Raw genomic sequence first — 17,911 nt, 5'->3', positions numbered from 1 at the left:
TTAGTGCTAACCTGTGTTTATGGAAAAGGTATGTTGTCCTCCTGGAGTTTTAGGCAAGGAGCCGATGGCTGGACACAGAACTGTCACAGCACGAAAACAGCTCTGACCTGACCGACGACCTGGTTCATTAGAGAATAAGCCAGCACTAGTGGGGGTATTTCTGCATGGCAGTATCACCAAAGATGAGGACCATCATTGCTCTTCTGGTGCTAAGAATATCCACCCTGCTACTGCCAGATATTTTGATGAAAAATTTAAGGTTCAAAATATTATGACAAAATTTTTCTCAATTCATTTGTAGGTTATTAATCAGCCAGCTGCGTTTTTTCTCTGGTAGTATTTTGTGCCAGTTTTAAAGCTAAAAAAACCCCATAGGGATAAACAGTTTGCATTTACGTAAAAAAAATTATAAGAAAATACAGAATACAAGCAATTAAAATGTAGCCCTTTAACAGTAGGGACCATCGTCACAATAAATGGTCTGGAAAAATATAACCACTGCATAATTATTCCCTTGACACAATTCCGTAATTCAGTAAGTTAGATATTCTGAAGGATTTCTTTCGTTCATTACATTGCCCACAAATACGATGTGACCTTTGCATTGAAAATTGTCATTTAAAGAAAAAGCTTCTCTTCAAATTCATACACTTCTTTGGATAAAGGGCCATCAATTATCAAGCATACAGAAATTTGTTATGATAGTAATTCCAGAATTGACCACCTATGCGCTCAAGAGCTCAAGGTAATTTTGCCATTTTATACTGAAAGCATCATCAACTGACTACTGTATGCCTGAAAATCCAAAACAACTTTAAGTAATAAAAATAATTTTTAAAAACAGTTCTATTTTTGAACAAGCATTTATGGTTAAAAACACACTTGTTGAAGTCCTGTTGCTTGCACATGTCTTCCGTGTCCTATAGCTGCCTTTCCTTCTCTAGGTGCAAAGCCCACTTGGCAGTGTTTTATTGGGTTTAGGTATTTTAAAGTAAAAGGAACCTAGAATAGAGCTATCAAGTCCTGGAAAAGGTGAACCTTCAGGTGTTTTGTTTTGTTTGTTTGTTTTAATCTGTTCAGAAGGGCTGTAAATAATTACTCTTTATCAAAGAAACCTAACTATAATTTGGCATCAGTAATGTTTACAGTTGTGAAATGTACTGTAATAGTTTGAGATACTTTAAGAAAACCCTCCAGATACTGAGATGCTTACTGCAATTCCCTTTTAAAGATTCAAAAGCCTTCTCATGACTTTGCATTTCCTATTTCAATGTTCTTTATAGCATATAGTTTTACATATTTGAAATATGCTTTCCACATAAAATCAAACTTGAAAACACCCATTTAGAAACAATATTTCAGTAAATAGAGGGTTTAAGGCAAGTCGTTCGTTTGGAAAAATTAATTTCCATTTGTTAATCCCAGATTGACACAATTTTTTTCCACCCCATCAGTGCCTTGGGATACACAACGTACATTCAGCAAAGGGCACACATATGACCCTATGGACATATTTGCAAGTCCTGAGTGCCCATTGAAATAATGGTAATATCTTCATATAAGGCGTGACCCACAGGGACATGGCATGGGAGGGGTTAATTTGCTTTGTTTCCAGTCTTGCTATTGTATGTGATTTCCCTAGGTAATGCATTCTTTTCTTACTAAACATCTTTGCAAACAAATACAAACCCCTTTAAAAGGTGCTAAAAATGGGTTTCTGAAAACATACAAAATATATTCATCATAGTGTTTCCTCAATCACTGTTTTAATGCTTGATATCTGCAGGTTATTTCTTGTTTCTGACCAAAACTATTATTTGTTGTGGAATAACTGTTCTTTTGCAAAAGATTTTCTTCTTCTAGTTTTTTGGACCACGTGGGCTGGACACTTTCATGCTTTTTACATCCTTTTTGAGTTCTTTTCAGTGGAAATACCAACAACACCAGGATGCTGGCAATATGAAGACAGAAATAGCAGGAGCTAAAAAATAAACAAAAAAACAATTCAGTGAAACCGACCGCTTGCACAGGACACTTAAGGAATAAACTGTCAAAACCTACTCGCATACAGTACTTTGCATGTAAGACAGAAAGACGTTAATATTGCCTTGAAGAAAAGCAGTGAGGGGGAAATCAGTGAAGTGTTCCTTCCCAACACTTACTGCTGTAACAAAGATGTAAAGCACAGAAGTCTGCTTTCAGCTTTTTTTCACAAGTTATTTTTGGGAAGTCATTAGCTAGTAATCTCAAAAGTACCCTCTGGTTTTGGTGGGGGTTTTTTTTGGTTTTTTTTTTTTTTTTCCTTTCTTTCTTTCTCTGCACCGGGAAAGACAAGCCTGTTATGATATGAGAACAAGAGCACTTTACCATTGCCCATACAAAGCACAAAGTTTGAACACAAAGTACAGTCTGCTCAGCTAACAAACCAATCTTGCAGTTACCACTAAATTAGTTTCAGAAATCTTATGCCACAGAAAATACTTCTATTCATAGTTAAAGAAAAGTAAAAGGAAACAGGTAGAATGTGCTTACCTGTAAAAGGTGAAAGAGGGTTTTACAGAGAGCAGTACAAATGGCACCACTGTGTAACTTATTGCTACTTGAGTTGCCATCCATGTTATAATATCATAACACAATTTAACAGCAGGAGATTCAACAAAATAGTGTCTGATATTATTTCTTATCTGAAAAAGCAGATAATAGGAAGTTAGTTTGGGAATAAACTTTGAGAGCTATCATACTGCACAGTTTGTTGCACTTTTATAAAATGCATAGAATGAATTTACATGCTACAGTTTGGTCAAATACCTTTGAACTATTTAAAATGCCCATCAACTTCAAACAAGTCAGTTCAAAATCTCTGCCTCTTAGGACAGTGTGCTTCACCCAGCACAGGAATTTAAGTATCTGTGATTTTAAGCAGAATTTACATAAATGAATGCCCCTCTAAATACAAGGCAGTTTTGGACTGCTTGTCTGAATGAGACATTCTCTTCTATCAAGGCATTCTGTAAATACGGAGTGTTGGAGCAGTTGAAGCTTCTCTATGGTAAGCTATTTTCACATACTTGCTAATAATATGTATTTTAGAGCAAGTAGGGTATACATCAGAATATACAAAGTATCAGTTCTAATGATGCATTTCAGAAGTCTTAATACCAACTAATATCAAGAGGGACTATTACAAAATAACACAGTTTTTTATGCTGTTTTCTTTTGTTTGTAAAATTCCGTTCAAACAATAGAATACTAAAGGTATTTAAGAAAAAAAAAAAAACCAACAAAAAAACCCAAAACAAACAAAAAACATCCAAATCCAAAATACACACAGGTTTTGGTTCAGTTTTGTTTAATCTATAACAAAAGAGACACCAGTAGATCTTTGCCCCTCTTGCCTTTCACTGAATTGCCATCTTTGCTCACACATGTATTTGCTGACAAGCCAAAAGGGGCTCAGGTCAGACTCTGTGTAGCTTGGTATCACAGTTGCCACCTTGCAGTCATCTGCCCTGAGGTAGTCCTCTTTTTGCACACCAAAGTACACAGCTTAGCTTCTGCAACCTTCAGTTTCTTTAGAACTCTAGGTTCTAAGGAACATGTCCAAAGCTACCTCCTGTTGATATTCTTTACATTAAAAATGTTTTTTATCCTTTTTGTCCTTCTTACACAAATTCCCCTCTAGATACTGCATTCCCAGTCAGCCCCTGTTCCGTTAAGCTAAGTAAAACAAGTAATTCTAGCCACATACCCTTCATCCTGCCATCTCCTCCCAGTTTTCTCCTATGGTCACGTGCAATGACTTATTCTTGAGTTCTGTAAAACTTGCATGAAGTTTCACAGAATTTCTTGTACAAAAATCTAGTACTTTAGGACTTGAAGGACAACTGTTAAGATTAATCTACAATTGCCTCTAGCAATCCCCCGATTATGAAATGTGTAATGATTAAGGGGAATAAATCAAACTGAATACATGCTTAGGCATGACAGGAGAAGAAAGCATGAATCAGAGCTGCCAAACTCTGCACTTAAAATCTAGCAGAGTTAAATAACAAATATGCTTAAGTACCTCTAACACGTCTTATCAGTTACTATTAAGTACCTGTTAATAGAGTAACTTAAAATATGTTTATTTAATAGCCTATTGATACATATGAAATATGAATACAATGCTGCTTGCTAGCGAAGCCCAGGATGAAGTGCAGTGAGCACTCTGATTTACTGGACTTGCCTTAGTGAGAGAACACAACTTCTACCTGTGAGCTGTCCCTGAACCTTGGCTTCTGCACCAGCCCCTGGCTGATAAATGTCAAAAGTTCACTGTGACAGAGTCTGGAATGAAGAGAGCTGTACCCATTGTGAAGAAAGGAGTCAATTCTAGCCAACAAGGACTGCACCCGTATCTTTGTGAAAGAAAGAAGCATCTGTTTTATTACAGTTAGTAACAATCTAAATCTGAAGTATCATCTTCCCCTAGCTAGTAGGGCAGCAAAGAGCTGCCTGCTTCACTGCTCATTCTCCTGGCTCTTGGAACACAGAAGCAGTCTGTTCTGCTGCTCTGAGCTGACATCTAATTTGTTTGTTCCTCTTTCCCACCAAGTAACTGATAAACCTGCCTCAGCACTTATGCAGCTTTCTCAAGCAGAACTCTGAGAGTTTTCTTGACAGATTTTCTGGTTCCACATGGCTCTGAAAAGCAGCTGCAGAAGGTTGTTAATTTGACCGCACTGATGGTTAGCCAATTTTGAATTGTCACTGCACTAGAGTTTTTTTTTTTTTTTCTGCCGGTTCAGAGGGAGCATTCTTTAGTTACCACCTTCCAGTAGTACTGGACATAAATTAGGGAGGGAGCAGACTCTATACAGCATTGAACTGAAATTTTAAGCTACTTATCAGTAATTTTTTCATCATCAGAAAGTTTTTTCAAAATCATCTTAGATAACAACATCCTGTTCAGCTTGGCATAGTGATACATGATCAGTTAACACAGAGGAAGAGCTCTCTCAGAAGACATGCTATGTTATAAGCTGCTTGTTTCCACCGATCAATGCTTGCAATCATTCCCACTGCTCTGCACCACTACCAGACCATCTGGGTACTAACTGCAAAGCACATCTTTGGACTATGGAAAATGATAAATTTTCTTTTACGAAACTTATTATTTAAAAAGATGCTTGTTTGGTACTTACAGCTCGTGCTGCTAGTGTCATTAGCACTCCTGTTAAAAATGTCAAATAATATCCTGGATAAACCCCATGCCAGATGGCAGAAAGGATGAAGGTTTGGATCGTTGGGCTGAAGGAGGCTCGCTCATAGCACACTCTAGCAAGGCAAAGACAATTCAAGATAAATAAAACAAATTATCAACAATCTTCCCAGTTATCATTTATACTGTTAGAAGGTTCATGTCCAAGACTTCATTCACAATGCAATTGCAGTTTACTATTATTTAATAATCTTGTCACTATATTACAACTTACAGTAAATACTTACAGCTATTCACAGCTCCTGATTTAACCCCTCCTATGCTCAGAGCCAGCTCACATGACACATATTTAGAATGAAGCAATACACAAGCATCTGAAAATGGGTGTTGGTGTTAATAAGACACCTTGAGCCATCCAGGAATGTGTTTGAAAAGCTACAGTGGAAGGCACAGACCACAACGTAAACTCTTGTGGTGAATCACATGTATTTTTTCATAAAAAGAAAGCAACTTACAGGAGAAGGGGAAAAGCAACAACCACCTTCAATTTTGAGTAATAGGCTACAGTTGAAAATGTATCTGTGTAGGGCAGTTAGGTGAGCATGACAACAAAATTATAATTAATGACTCTAGGGATGTGAGAATTTCAAATCAGGAGAGTGCTGATTTCTGCTATTTAAAAATCGAGACTCTGAACTATTAGGCAAGGTCCTACAGTAAGAAATTGCAGAAGGAAGAAGGAAAAAAGGAATCCAAGAAATGTAGTTTCTAGGAGACGACATTTAATGACACAGTGACAAACCATCATGATGTGGAAGAATGATAGGAAACATGGTAAGGTCCTGATATGGCTTCATCAAGAGTTCTTTAATGTCTTTAATGATCTGAAAACCAAAAAGCAATAGGAAATATGGAACCAGAAACACACAAACGTGAAGCAAAAATAAACAGCACAAGCATGAACACAAATCTAAGGATAACATACAAAAATTAGTCTTAACTAAAAAAGGCCATAGACACCAGTATGTAAAAAGGTTTTATAAACACACAGCAAGTCACAGAGAGAGAATGCATACCTATTACTCAAAGATGGCAAGCTAACCATACAGAGGGCTGAAACACTCACTACTAATGCAACTACTACAACAGCCACATATACAAAAGATCGCTGACAGCAAGTGATAGAGTCAATATTAAAGAGCAGAAGGTAAAAAGACAGGATCTGAACAGGGAAAGATCAGAAGCATATTTAGCTAATTTAGCTTATTCCCATCAAATAGATGTAGTAAGTTTTATGAGACTGTCAGTGTGGTGTACCAGCACAACCCTCTCCCCTTCTCAAAGGGCTTTGCTAGCAACAGCCATTAAGATGAGAACATGGACCTAAGAAGGGTGCAGGTGCATGCATGTGTAACACACAAAATTATCTGAGGACATCTGCCCAGAATAGACCACTTTAAAGAGGAAAGCAACACTGGCCAGACTAAACAACCACCATGGAATTTCAAAGAGACTTTTCAGACAAAGAATGTCAGCCTAGAAAATACAGAAGCATTAGGAAAATTTGTAACAAGCCAGGCACATCTAGGAGCAAAATACTAGTCATCAAAATCTGGGTTGACGCTACCAGGAGTCGCCTCGCCGGCATCACAATCTCTCTTGGCCAAGACAGAGCACCCTCCCTGGCAGACCCTGAGCAGCCTGCACGCAGCTAGGACTGCCAGTGCAGTGCCCAGGGAGCAGAGCCTCACCCCTGTCCGCTGCATGCCCGTGAGCTCCTGGCACGCTGCTCTAACCGGCGCGTGGCTGGGGGTTCGCATGGAGCTGAGGCACCCCCACCTCCAGCGGGCAGCGGGTCCGAGCAGAGGGCTCCCGCGCCGGGGGAGGTGTGGGCTGGTATCCCTGAGGGCCCTGGGAGGGGAGGCACGGTTTGCATATAGCTGTGTGCAAACATTGTGCTTTTCAAACTCCTCGGGGTCAGATACAGAGGAGTGTTTAGAAATGTTTATTAAACCAGCACACTAGACACTTACAGAACATTAACTGTTCTAGTACCAATATCAATCCTGAATGTGTATTTCATTGGCTGGTTGCTAGTGATGTCTATATTCATAAATTGATAAATGGCTTCAATCTTTAGTTGGGTTAACCTAGTTTAATTAAATTTCCCCCTGCAAAGCATTCATGAGCTAACCAAATTTCAGCTACATCAATGCAAATCAGAGAAGAGATATACCAGAAAAAAAAATCATCATGCTTCAATTTCAAAGAAACTCCTCCATGGATTTGTCAATAATAAATTGTGTTGAAATGCTTCACTTGACATTCCTAAAAGTAGATCAAGGAAATACAGTCATCACAACAGGCTGAGAAAAATCTATTCAAATATGGGTAATTCAGGTTATTTTATCCATAATTTGCTCTAGAAGTGGGAAGATGCACCAGCTGCTCAGCAAGGCACTACCTTTGGTCTGGTTCTACACTTCCATTACTAGCTTGCATTGCAGACTAAGAAGTATGTTTTTCCACCTTGTCTTCCCTTCCTTTTTTGGGGTAGGAGGTGGGGTGGACAATATTGGCATTTTTTTTTAGCAGATAGAGAGCACTAGAATCCAAAATAATCTCAACAGACTTGAATGATCTTCTAAAATCAACAAGATGAAGTCCAAAGTATAGAACGCCTACTAAGAAAAGTGGAATATACAAACCAGTACCCTTTCCTGTAATGTTACTGAAAAATTGTAGCTGAGTATAAATATGGATCCACAGTATGAAACACTGAGTATCAGCTGACCATGAATCAGCAGTAGATTGCTGCTGCAAATCAAATAAACGTAACACTGTTGTATTAGAAAAAATGTTATCTAAAGAAAATATAGTTAATTAATCCACTCAAATCATTCAACTCTGCCTGTAACAAGCCAAGGAAAGACCCTTAAGAAAGGTCTTAGCAGAAATACTACATTCACTGTAAGAATACAGAAAGTTTGGAAAGATGCCAGAAAAAAGCAACAAGAACCACAGAGGTTTGGTAATCATGACCAATGACAAATGGAATTAGATGTTTTCTTCGGAAAAAAGAATGAAGAGGCAAAGGGGGAAAACCAGCTTCCCCTGTCAAGAAACATTCTTATGATACATATTGCTGATGTATGCTACTATGTAAATACATATTTTAACTTGTATGCTTTTAACAGTAATACCTTTGAACTGCTGTATTTTGTGATCTAAATTAAATGTTTATAAACTTCTGCATAATCTATAGCATAATCCTGATGGTTCATTTTCTGTTTAGGGCGTATCAGAAAAGAACAGAACAGAGGCTGATGTGTGGTATTTCATGTGAGGTAAATGGCTAAGATTTTAGGTACTTCAGCATACAAGTGAGGTATTAAAAGTAGGTGTTTAAATTAGTAAATGAGTTTTTCCTCTAGCTAAACTGCTGTAGCACTGCAACCAACTAAATGACTGGTAATATATATATTCTGTACTGGTAATATATATATATTTACATATTTCATCATTAAAACAGTCTTTTCCTTGCAACAAAACTTCAAGAAAATATCCACATTTCTCCCTTTGACTGTGGGAGAATCGATATAGATTTAGATTAACCTCAAAAATTCTTCTGCAACTGTCCTTAAAAATTTCTATTAAAGAAGATGCTTGGGTTTTTCTTCACATCTTTTAATGTTACCCAGAGCAACTGATTTGCATTTTTTTCTTTGAATTCTTAACAGAAATGTTACTATTCTCTGATAAAAGGAGTTTTTATTTATAACCATTGCATTTAAGAGATTTGGAAGTTTGTTGAAACAACTTCTTCCTACAGAGTTTTAATGCCGATAAACTACTGTTCTCTAAATAAGTTAAAACACATTTTAAAAGAGCCAAATAGTTTATTTACTCCATTAGATGATACATTTCAATACCTGCAAGCACACAATAGTTTATTTACTCCATTAGATGATACATTTCAATACCTGCAAGCACACACTTCTTCCTTGCTGACTGCCCTGGCAATAGCTTCTATTGTTTATTGAGCCAACTAGAATAGTCACATAAAATTCCACTTTTGTTTTTAATTGGGTCAGAAAAGTATTTATGGAAGAAATTATAGAAGAAGAAATACACCATCAAGAAATTTGATGGAAGAAACATCCTGTTGCCAGCCATCCTAGATTAAGAGATAAAGTCCTCCAAGTGAACCCAAGATAGGGGTCTCTGTTAAACTTGCACCTATTGATAAAAGATCAACTAAACAGAGACTTAGGGAAGGGAAATGCCACCCATGCACTACTCAGAACACTTTTTTACTTTTCAGTTACGACAGATAAGTAGTAAAGGTAAAATGAGGTAGTTCACCAGGCACTGTATCTGTTTCCAGACAAGGAAAAAAGCGCATCTGAGGGATATTCATTTGCAATTTTTGTTGATAGCACACTGTAGGGTTTGGTATTTGTCATGCACTCATCATAAACGAAGCACAGAAAGTTCTCTCAGAGAATATATGGAAGTTCCTGTATCACTGTGGGGCTAAAAATATTGCAGAGCTTCCACAGGCTAGGATGTATATTTTGCCTGCTGCTCTCAGCAACACACACTGCTTTGAATGCTAAGAGAGAAAAAGAGAAGAGACGCACCTCTGCAGATTAATAGTTTTACATTCCCTGTGACCAGCACAGAAAAAACAGTTTCTATCATAACCTGACAGTTTACATTAAGAAAGAAGTCCTAAATTCAGAGGCTTTAATTCAAATATTGCAGGAAGAACATCCCATGCAGTTGCTAAACAAGAGATGTTTTGTGGGGTTTAGCTTTAGATGTTAAATTACCTTGAAAGAAATATTAATCTAAGAAACGTGAGTGGAGAAAAAGCTTTTCTTTAAGAAATACATACCTTTTAAGCCAAAGAGCAGTTTGGATATTCCAGTTGTCAAGAAACATCTTGAAACTTGTGGAAAACTGTAAAGTAAAAACAAACTAATTATTTCCGTAATGGTAAAGTGGTACCAAATATTTCAAAATTCTGACATATAGATTATTTTTTAAACCCTGACTTTGTGATGACTTGAATAAGGTATTTACTCAACTACTTATAACTGCAAAATATTCTGGAAGTCATCTGACAAGTACAACATATTCAAAACAGACTCTATTTTCCATCCTTTCCTAAGGGTGTGAACACGTCATTTCTGACTTAAAACATATTCACTATCTTGAGGAACAAAATGCAGAGGAGAAGTTACTGAAATTACAAGCAACTACCTACATAGGCATGTATTTTATTTGAAAGAGCCAGAAACAAACCTCTATTTGCTGGATTCTCAGATTTGATATCAGATCCCAATGTGTAACTCCGTTTTTATCATAGCCTCTAAAACCAAATCCTGCTGCATTATTAATTGCATCTGCTGCAATGAAACAAAACCAAACAAATTATTTATAAACTGCCTATTACAAATGGTGCACCACACAACATACAGTTTGTTCAAAATATTTATCACATTGTAAAGGCTACAGATTCAACTTTCTAAAATACTGAGTATCACTGTATTAGACACTCGAACAAACAGAAAATAATCCAAGCAACAAACCAGCTTCCAATTCGAGAACAAGTACAAAAGCAAAAGAATGAAAGACAGCAAGATCTGCTTCACAGTACAGATGCCCCCACTCTCTCATACCACCTACTCAAACTTGCTTGGGCCATATGAGAGAAGACCAAGCTCAATAACTTGCATCAGGACTGTGAAACAGTGGCTGGTTGTATTGGTCTGACATTGCAGCTCAACACTCAGATGTATGTCCTTGGTCTCTGTTCTGCAGCAACAGTGAAGTGATGTTTAAAACATAAAGATAAAATGGCACGATTCTCCTCAAGCACGTGCAGTCACAGCACCACAGAGTGCTGCAAATCTAGGCCCCTCCCTGTTAACAACACTTCTGAATGCCAAGTGTTTACAGTGTATGTCAAAGGTCAAATAGTTCAAAGTAAACAATATTTTTACCTGCAAGAAAAAGCTGTGAACTGCCATCTGGACAATGAGGAAAATACAAAGGATCTCAGAATATCACTCATCACTCTCAATCATCTTTGCCTCAGCTTGGTTAGCTCAGACTTTAAAACGTCTTTGGCTGTACTTCTCAGATTAGGATGGGTATGTGCAAGGAAATGAGTTTTTTTTTCCCAAATATTGCTTCTCTTGAGCCAGGCAATTGGTTGCATGCACCAAAACACGGACACGCATCCACAAGGAATGAGCCTAACCATGTATCCACTTACATGGATAAACAAGTGACCGTGGGGAGAAGAACGCCAGCTCCCTCTCCTCTCGCAGTGCAGAGGAGCCTGAAGCAAGGCAGGCAAAGGGCTCTGCAGAAGCAGCAGAGATCTAGTCCTCTAGTTACAGGGCACGAGCCCTCTCTTAGCTCAGAATTCATCTAAAGCACTGAAAGTAGATGGTCACCTTTTAAATTACAACTAGCAAGGCAACAAATTGCTCAGTTTGTATTACCATATTAAAAAGAATTTACTTCATACAATAGTAATATGTAAAAAACAATTTGTATCTTTTGCATTTTCCTTTCTTCTCAATAACTTTTTCAAGGTATTAATCCAGTGTATTTGGGAAGTAAAAGAAACAATTGACTCAAACACTCCCTTTCCTGAAGTTCAGTTTTTCCAGTTATCCAGTCTGGAAGGGGACTTTGTGACATTTAATTTAAGACTGGACAATTTATAATATTTTTATTTCTTTTATTAAAAAAATATTAAAAAAACTTCAAAAGCAAGAAAATTTGCTGCTATACATCTGATAGCACTGATGTCGAGTTCAAACACTAGACAGTGACTTAATGCTCAATTAGAAACAGCTGAAGACATGAATGCCATAGAGTACAAAGACTATGGCTAGAGTAAGTATTCATTCTATTACCCAGAACTTTAGCAAATATTTAAGTAATGCATTTTAGTAACAGATTTATTTTTCTTCAGGGTAAAGAATAGTAACATACAACTTAAAAGCATAACATCCAGTAAAACTGTTAAGGGCCCCCCTCATTCTACTTATACCATCAGAAGTTTAGATGAGGTAAGGCAGAAGGAAAAAGGTAAAAAAAAAAAACTAATTAGAAAATTAAAAGTACAGAGTTTATATAGTTTATTTTCTTGATTATTTTACCAAAAGGAATGCTAACTCTACAATGCTAGCAAGCACATAAGGAGAAATCCATCTGAAGTATTACAGAGAAAATACCAACTCCTACTCTTTAGAGATACTGATGCACAAAAACACAACATTCAAAATTATTTCATTCCACAACAAGCCCCAGAATTACTATATTCAGACACGCTGAAAGCACTTCATTCACTGACCAAGAATGAAACCAGCAGCTGTAAATGAGTCATGCTGCTCTGCTACACTAAAGCTTTCTTTATTGCATTGTTTCCCACAGATTCTCTCTCAAACGAATTATGACACAAATATGTAAAACTCAAGAGGCGGAGGAAGCTGATGAAATAAGTTTTTTGAGCCCCTTCCAAGATGTCAGTTTATATAAATACAACATTTTTTTGTGGTTATATGTTGTTTTGTTTTTTTTTTCAAATAAGGTGAAGCAAAAAGCAAAACGTTCTTTATACTAAATAGTATCTTAAATCAGTGGCTGTAAGTGGCTTATCCTGTCAGTCATTAGAACTTCTGGTAAACAAAAACTGAAGTGTCACCCAACAAATTCTGAAAATACTGTGAATGCCATTTACTATTAACAATGATATACCTGAATTTCAATATATTCATTTCTCCTTGAAGAACATCAAGCAAACTACTGATAACTAACCACAGAATGAGGCTTAGAATAACTTTTCAGATATGCCAAAATCAAAGTATTATAAAAAATCAAAACAAGTATCAGACTAGATTTAGTACAGTTTTTAAAAATCATAAAAGTCATTGCTCGTGAAAACACTAGCACTGTCCAGAAAACTGTTTCCCTGGGATTTGATCAGGGCACCATGATATCATTTGCAACACTGTTACAACACAGTGCTTAGATTTATGCTAAGTTTTGTTTCTCAAAAGAGACACCACTCAACATACTTCAACAATATCTCTTAATACTTACATATAATGTTTTCCTAAAACCTCCAGAGGGCACTGTCACTTTGTAATACGTGCTTAGTGTGTAGCATCTCAAATGAAATTCAATACGTACACTTTCTTTTATTTTTTTTAATATATATACTTACCTAAAGTCCATGCAAAATAATACTTGGGTCTGGCAGCCATAAGGGACACGTATAGGTAGAAAACCCTTACAGGCCATGATGCTGTAGCTCTGAAGTTATCATCAATGTTGTATTCCACAGGCAAAGTTTTTGTGATAGTCATGTGGAAGAGTAAGGACAGTCCACAGATTAAGAGTTTCTGTGCCACGGCTATCTGAAAAGTTTAACATGGAGACTTTGTAAGCTTCCTTTCTTGTTAATCTTCTCAAAGCAAAGCCAAGTTATAATCTTCCTTCCCTAAACAAAGGTATATACCTGCCAATTTTTCAGTAATATATAGTACCAAAGTTAAAGTAGCTGGCAATGTTTTATACAGACCCAAAGAATGTTACCTTGATTAATTTGTGAGTACCACTTCTTCTGGCAGTTACAGCAAATCCAATCAGACTACAGTCAGGTTCTAAAAACCCTTTCAGTAATGGAAGCACCTTTTGCAAATCCTTTTTTTTTTGCTTCATTGTAAAATTACTGAAGCAACTAAGTTAAGACATCATCACACAAAGCATATAATCTAGGACAAGATGGATACAATTATTGCAGGGATTCCAAAGGCAATGGAAAAGCTTCAGTTCATTACCAAAAATGTTTGGTATAATGCAGATAATCAGTTGCTGCCCAACTCAATATATCTAGCATCTGTTTTATTATTACAGTATCTAAATTCTAAACCAACTAAAATACTGAAATAACTTATAAATTTTCAGCCAAAATACCTCTGTTCTATTCAGACCTGTTTTCCCCACTAGAGTGATCAAGCTATAAAGGATCAAATAACAAGCCCATAGACATGTAAAAATACATTGTTCAGGTAGGACTTGGACCCAGATTTTCTCAAAACTCAGTTTTGCTGTAACCACCACACTGAAGAGTATGTAATTGCAGGAAAATAAGGTTCTATAATAAAACACACAGAGCAATAATGCTCTTTAAAGGAAACTTTTAAAGATAATGTCCTGCTTCAGTTTGAGTGCAACTTCACATATCTAGTTCCAAAATAAAGAGTAATTCTGTTCCATGACACAGTATGAAGCATTAAATGACCAACTGAATACACACATTTCTGCAAGACACAGTATCAAAGATTCACCCAGTCACACAGATGTAAGAAGTGGTACAACTTGATAAAATATTAAGACTTGGAAAAGCTGTAAAACAGTTGGGGTAACTTTGGATATTGCATGTATTTCCTGTCACTCATATCAGAAGATATTTTGGAGAAGATCAGAAAACCCAGCTAATTAAAAAAAACCAGCTGGATAATTCAGAAGGCCACTGCCCACTAACAGCTAAAGCTGGTGTTTAATTATTTGTTTCTACTTGTTTTCTAACAAACTTCATTTCAATATTTTACTCTATTACAAGAGTTCAAAGGAAAGGACATTAACTTTCTGAAAGTGTTCCTTTGCTTTTCTGGCAACTATGAATCCATCTCTCTTCAGAGCAGAGGGAAAGTTCAGTTGGCTTAATTTCTTCAGGAATTTAAATAGAAACAAATGTTCATAAAATCAGTTGTTATTAATGCTAATGAATCTTTAATTTTGGTACGCAATATCTGATACATGCAAAAGTTAGATATTTGTAAATACCAAGAGGCACGACCCCAAAGTTCTGAAGACAGTTGCAAGGATTTAACTTTAAAGTTGAAACCATAAATAAGTCAGGTTCAATTTAGTATGAAAAAGAGTATCTATAGGCTGATAATATAAACATGCAACTTAAAACATAAGCATAAACATCTAAAATAGGTATTTTCCATCTGAAGATCTTTACAAAGTCTCAATATTTTTTGCAACTTATAAGCACTGTTATCTGTTCCAAGGCCTCCTTTTTGACATTTCCACTACTTACCAGTTTTCCTTTTGGTAAACAGAAATCATTGATCTGCCTATTCAACCCAAAATATGCTTAGTAGCACTTTGAAAGTTTTTAACTAAATCATGGCAGTGAAAGCCCTTCTTTTAACAAAAAAAATCAGCATTTTAACAAAATTTATCTTAAAAAATAAACTTATACAGGACTCTGCCATAAACTGTACTTCTAAAAAATAAACTGCAGTTTTCAATTTTTAGTTGTAGAAAAATACTATAGGAAGAGGCTGATTTAATTTTTTTAAATGATGGATTTCTACAATTTTCTTTAGCAGCAACATTTAGGTGTAGGGACAAGCATAACTACTATATCCAGAAATAGGTTTTTTGTTTTGTTTTGTTTTTGTTTTTTTTTTTTTTAAGAAAAAAGTGTACACTACTTCACTCAATAATTATAAATCCCAGACCCCAAAACAAGTATGCTGATGCCTCTTACAGGAATCACTATCAGGGATACTAGTGTCCTTAGCAAACAGTGAAGGAAATAATCTCTTGCCTCTAGAAAGACTGGGAGCTGCAGTTTGAGGACTGCTTTAAGCATAAGTCCTTCAGAATGAAAATCCAAACACATGCCACAAAGCAAAGGAACAGCCCTGCCCTGTCTCCTCACCTTCTATGAGTTAGATGAGAGAAATAAATCAGTTGAAAAACTAGACTTTTGGTGTTTTGGGTGGGTGGTTTATTTTTTGTTTGGGGTGTGGTAGGGGGAAGTTGTTCGGAGTGGTTGTTGGTTTTTTGTGCATTTTGGTTGGTTGGCTTTTTTTGTTGTTTGGATTATTTTCTACAGGGAGTTGGGTTTGGTGGTTGTTGTTTTGGTTTTGTTTTTCAAATAACAAGTTAATTTTAAGATAGATCAAACAATCTGAATCAGACCAGAAGGCAGAGCAACGCACATTGGCCCTGCTAGGATGAGCAAAGGACCCAGCTAGGACACACTATATTCTGCTAGAGTTTATAGTTTGGTTGGCCTAAACAGATTAAACTACAGCCTAAGGCTTGTTTATAGCACTCAAGTTTTCAGTACAACTCTACAGAAATAGAAGTCCTCACCTGACACCAATATAATCTACTGTTCAATTACCTACAGAAATGCATTTGGCAAAACAAACTCATTTCCTATCGTAGAATTAACCAAGTCATTGATATAAGCTTCTTTGCCATGAGTAATCAATGGATTGCATATTCACAGAAGGGTTGGTCAGCTTTTACAAGGATGTAGTAACTAATTTTAAAGTTTGAGTTTGATTTCACTCTCTCTTTCAATGTATCAAAATAACTGTTCTGTTAAGGAATTATAAGACCAAAAGCCGCAGGAGAACTTTGACCTCGTATGAAGTAGAATACACAATTTATTTTATAACAAAAATGATGGCTCATTTTAGTTTTGATGAACAAAAACTGGGCATACCTGTACAAAAATATCAAATATAGTCAATACTGGGAAGGAAAAAAAGGTACTTAAAGCTGAAAGACAGTGCCAGGGCAAAACCGAGCATGCATAAATCAGATGGGAATATAATTAGGTTGAAAGCTAGATACCTAATCAGAGAAGGAAGTTCAGGAACAGCTTTCTAATTAAAGCAATAAAGGTAAAGCATTCACTGAGTTCAGGATTTGTAGAAATATATTACTGCATAAATGTGTAATATATAAAAAGATAGATTAAGAAGTAGCAAAGGATCTTTAAAACTTATTTGAATTAACTTTTTCTTGGTTGACAAAGAACCAATAAGGAGCTCAGTATAACTTTGAACTACCATAAAGAACATTATTTCGAGGAGGTCAGCACCTCAGGTAAAAATTACAGGCAATTAAGCAAGAACTTTATAACATGTAGGAAGAGTCTGGATAATAAGCAAGAAAGCAGATATGTGCTGATAGGAATCTTGTATTCTGAGGGTAGCCATAATAAAAAGAAACTTACAATGACAGATATTAATTTCTGAGAGCTGACACCACTTTGAGCACCAACAATTGATAGCTTGCAAAAAGGCACAATAGGAGGGGTAGAAGAAATAAATTTTAATTGTTGATTTGATTCATTTAACATGCAATTGACACAGCAAAAAAATGCTAAACCAAGTTAACATCATGCAGTCAACACATTATAGAGGAGGATGCTGGCATGAACTACTTTATGTAACTGTATTTAACATGAAACAAAACTTACTGTAACTTAGCTGAAGGATTTTTTTTGTCCATTTACTACATTAACATTTGCTGATCCCCATTAGATTTCATTTTTTGAGTTACCTAACAATTTTTCTTCTTGAAATAACATGAGAATCAAGGAGTAAATTTAAAGTATTAATATTCATTTAATGTTATTTAAACCTTCTAGAACAAGACTATTCTTTAATTGATGCAGCAAATGCAGTAAAATTGTATCATCCGTATTTCTCCAAAAGCACACAATACTCACTTGTGTTATAAAATGCAGCCAGATTGCTCAAACACTAGCTGGGAAATGAAACATCAACAACATACACAGCTTGTCTTTATTTTTATGTGAAAAGCTACTGCAGCATAAATTGCAAAAAGTGTTAAGCA

The 17,911-nt window shown here is 36.1% G+C and overlaps 1 protein-coding gene across 1 annotated transcript in view; it reads right to left on the bottom strand.

Moving 5' to 3' along the window:
• Positions 1-837: 837 nt before the first annotated feature.
• MBOAT2 (membrane bound O-acyltransferase domain containing 2) overlaps positions 838-17,911 on the bottom strand; it is a gene marked incomplete at its 5' end in the record, with an annotated part of 34,271 nt that continues 17,197 nt past the window's right edge. Inside the window, 6 exons of the mRNA XM_008938181.1 lie at positions 838-1,981; positions 2,533-2,684; positions 5,187-5,319; positions 10,104-10,168; positions 10,514-10,617; positions 13,455-13,647. Coding sequence (XP_008936429.1) covers positions 1,759-1,981; positions 2,533-2,684; positions 5,187-5,319; positions 10,104-10,168; positions 10,514-10,617; positions 13,455-13,647 — 870 coding nt within the window. The remainder of the gene's footprint in view (positions 1,982-2,532; positions 2,685-5,186; positions 5,320-10,103; positions 10,169-10,513; positions 10,618-13,454; positions 13,648-17,911) is intronic.

This window comes from Merops nubicus, unplaced genomic scaffold (genome assembly GCF_000691845.1).
Source record: "Merops nubicus isolate BGI_N331 unplaced genomic scaffold, ASM69184v1 scaffold1624, whole genome shotgun sequence".
Lineage (NCBI taxonomy): Eukaryota > Metazoa > Chordata > Aves > Coraciiformes > Meropidae > Merops > Merops nubicus.
Note: the sequence above shows the minus strand (reverse complement) of the source record. Positions and strands in the feature narration are given on the sequence as shown.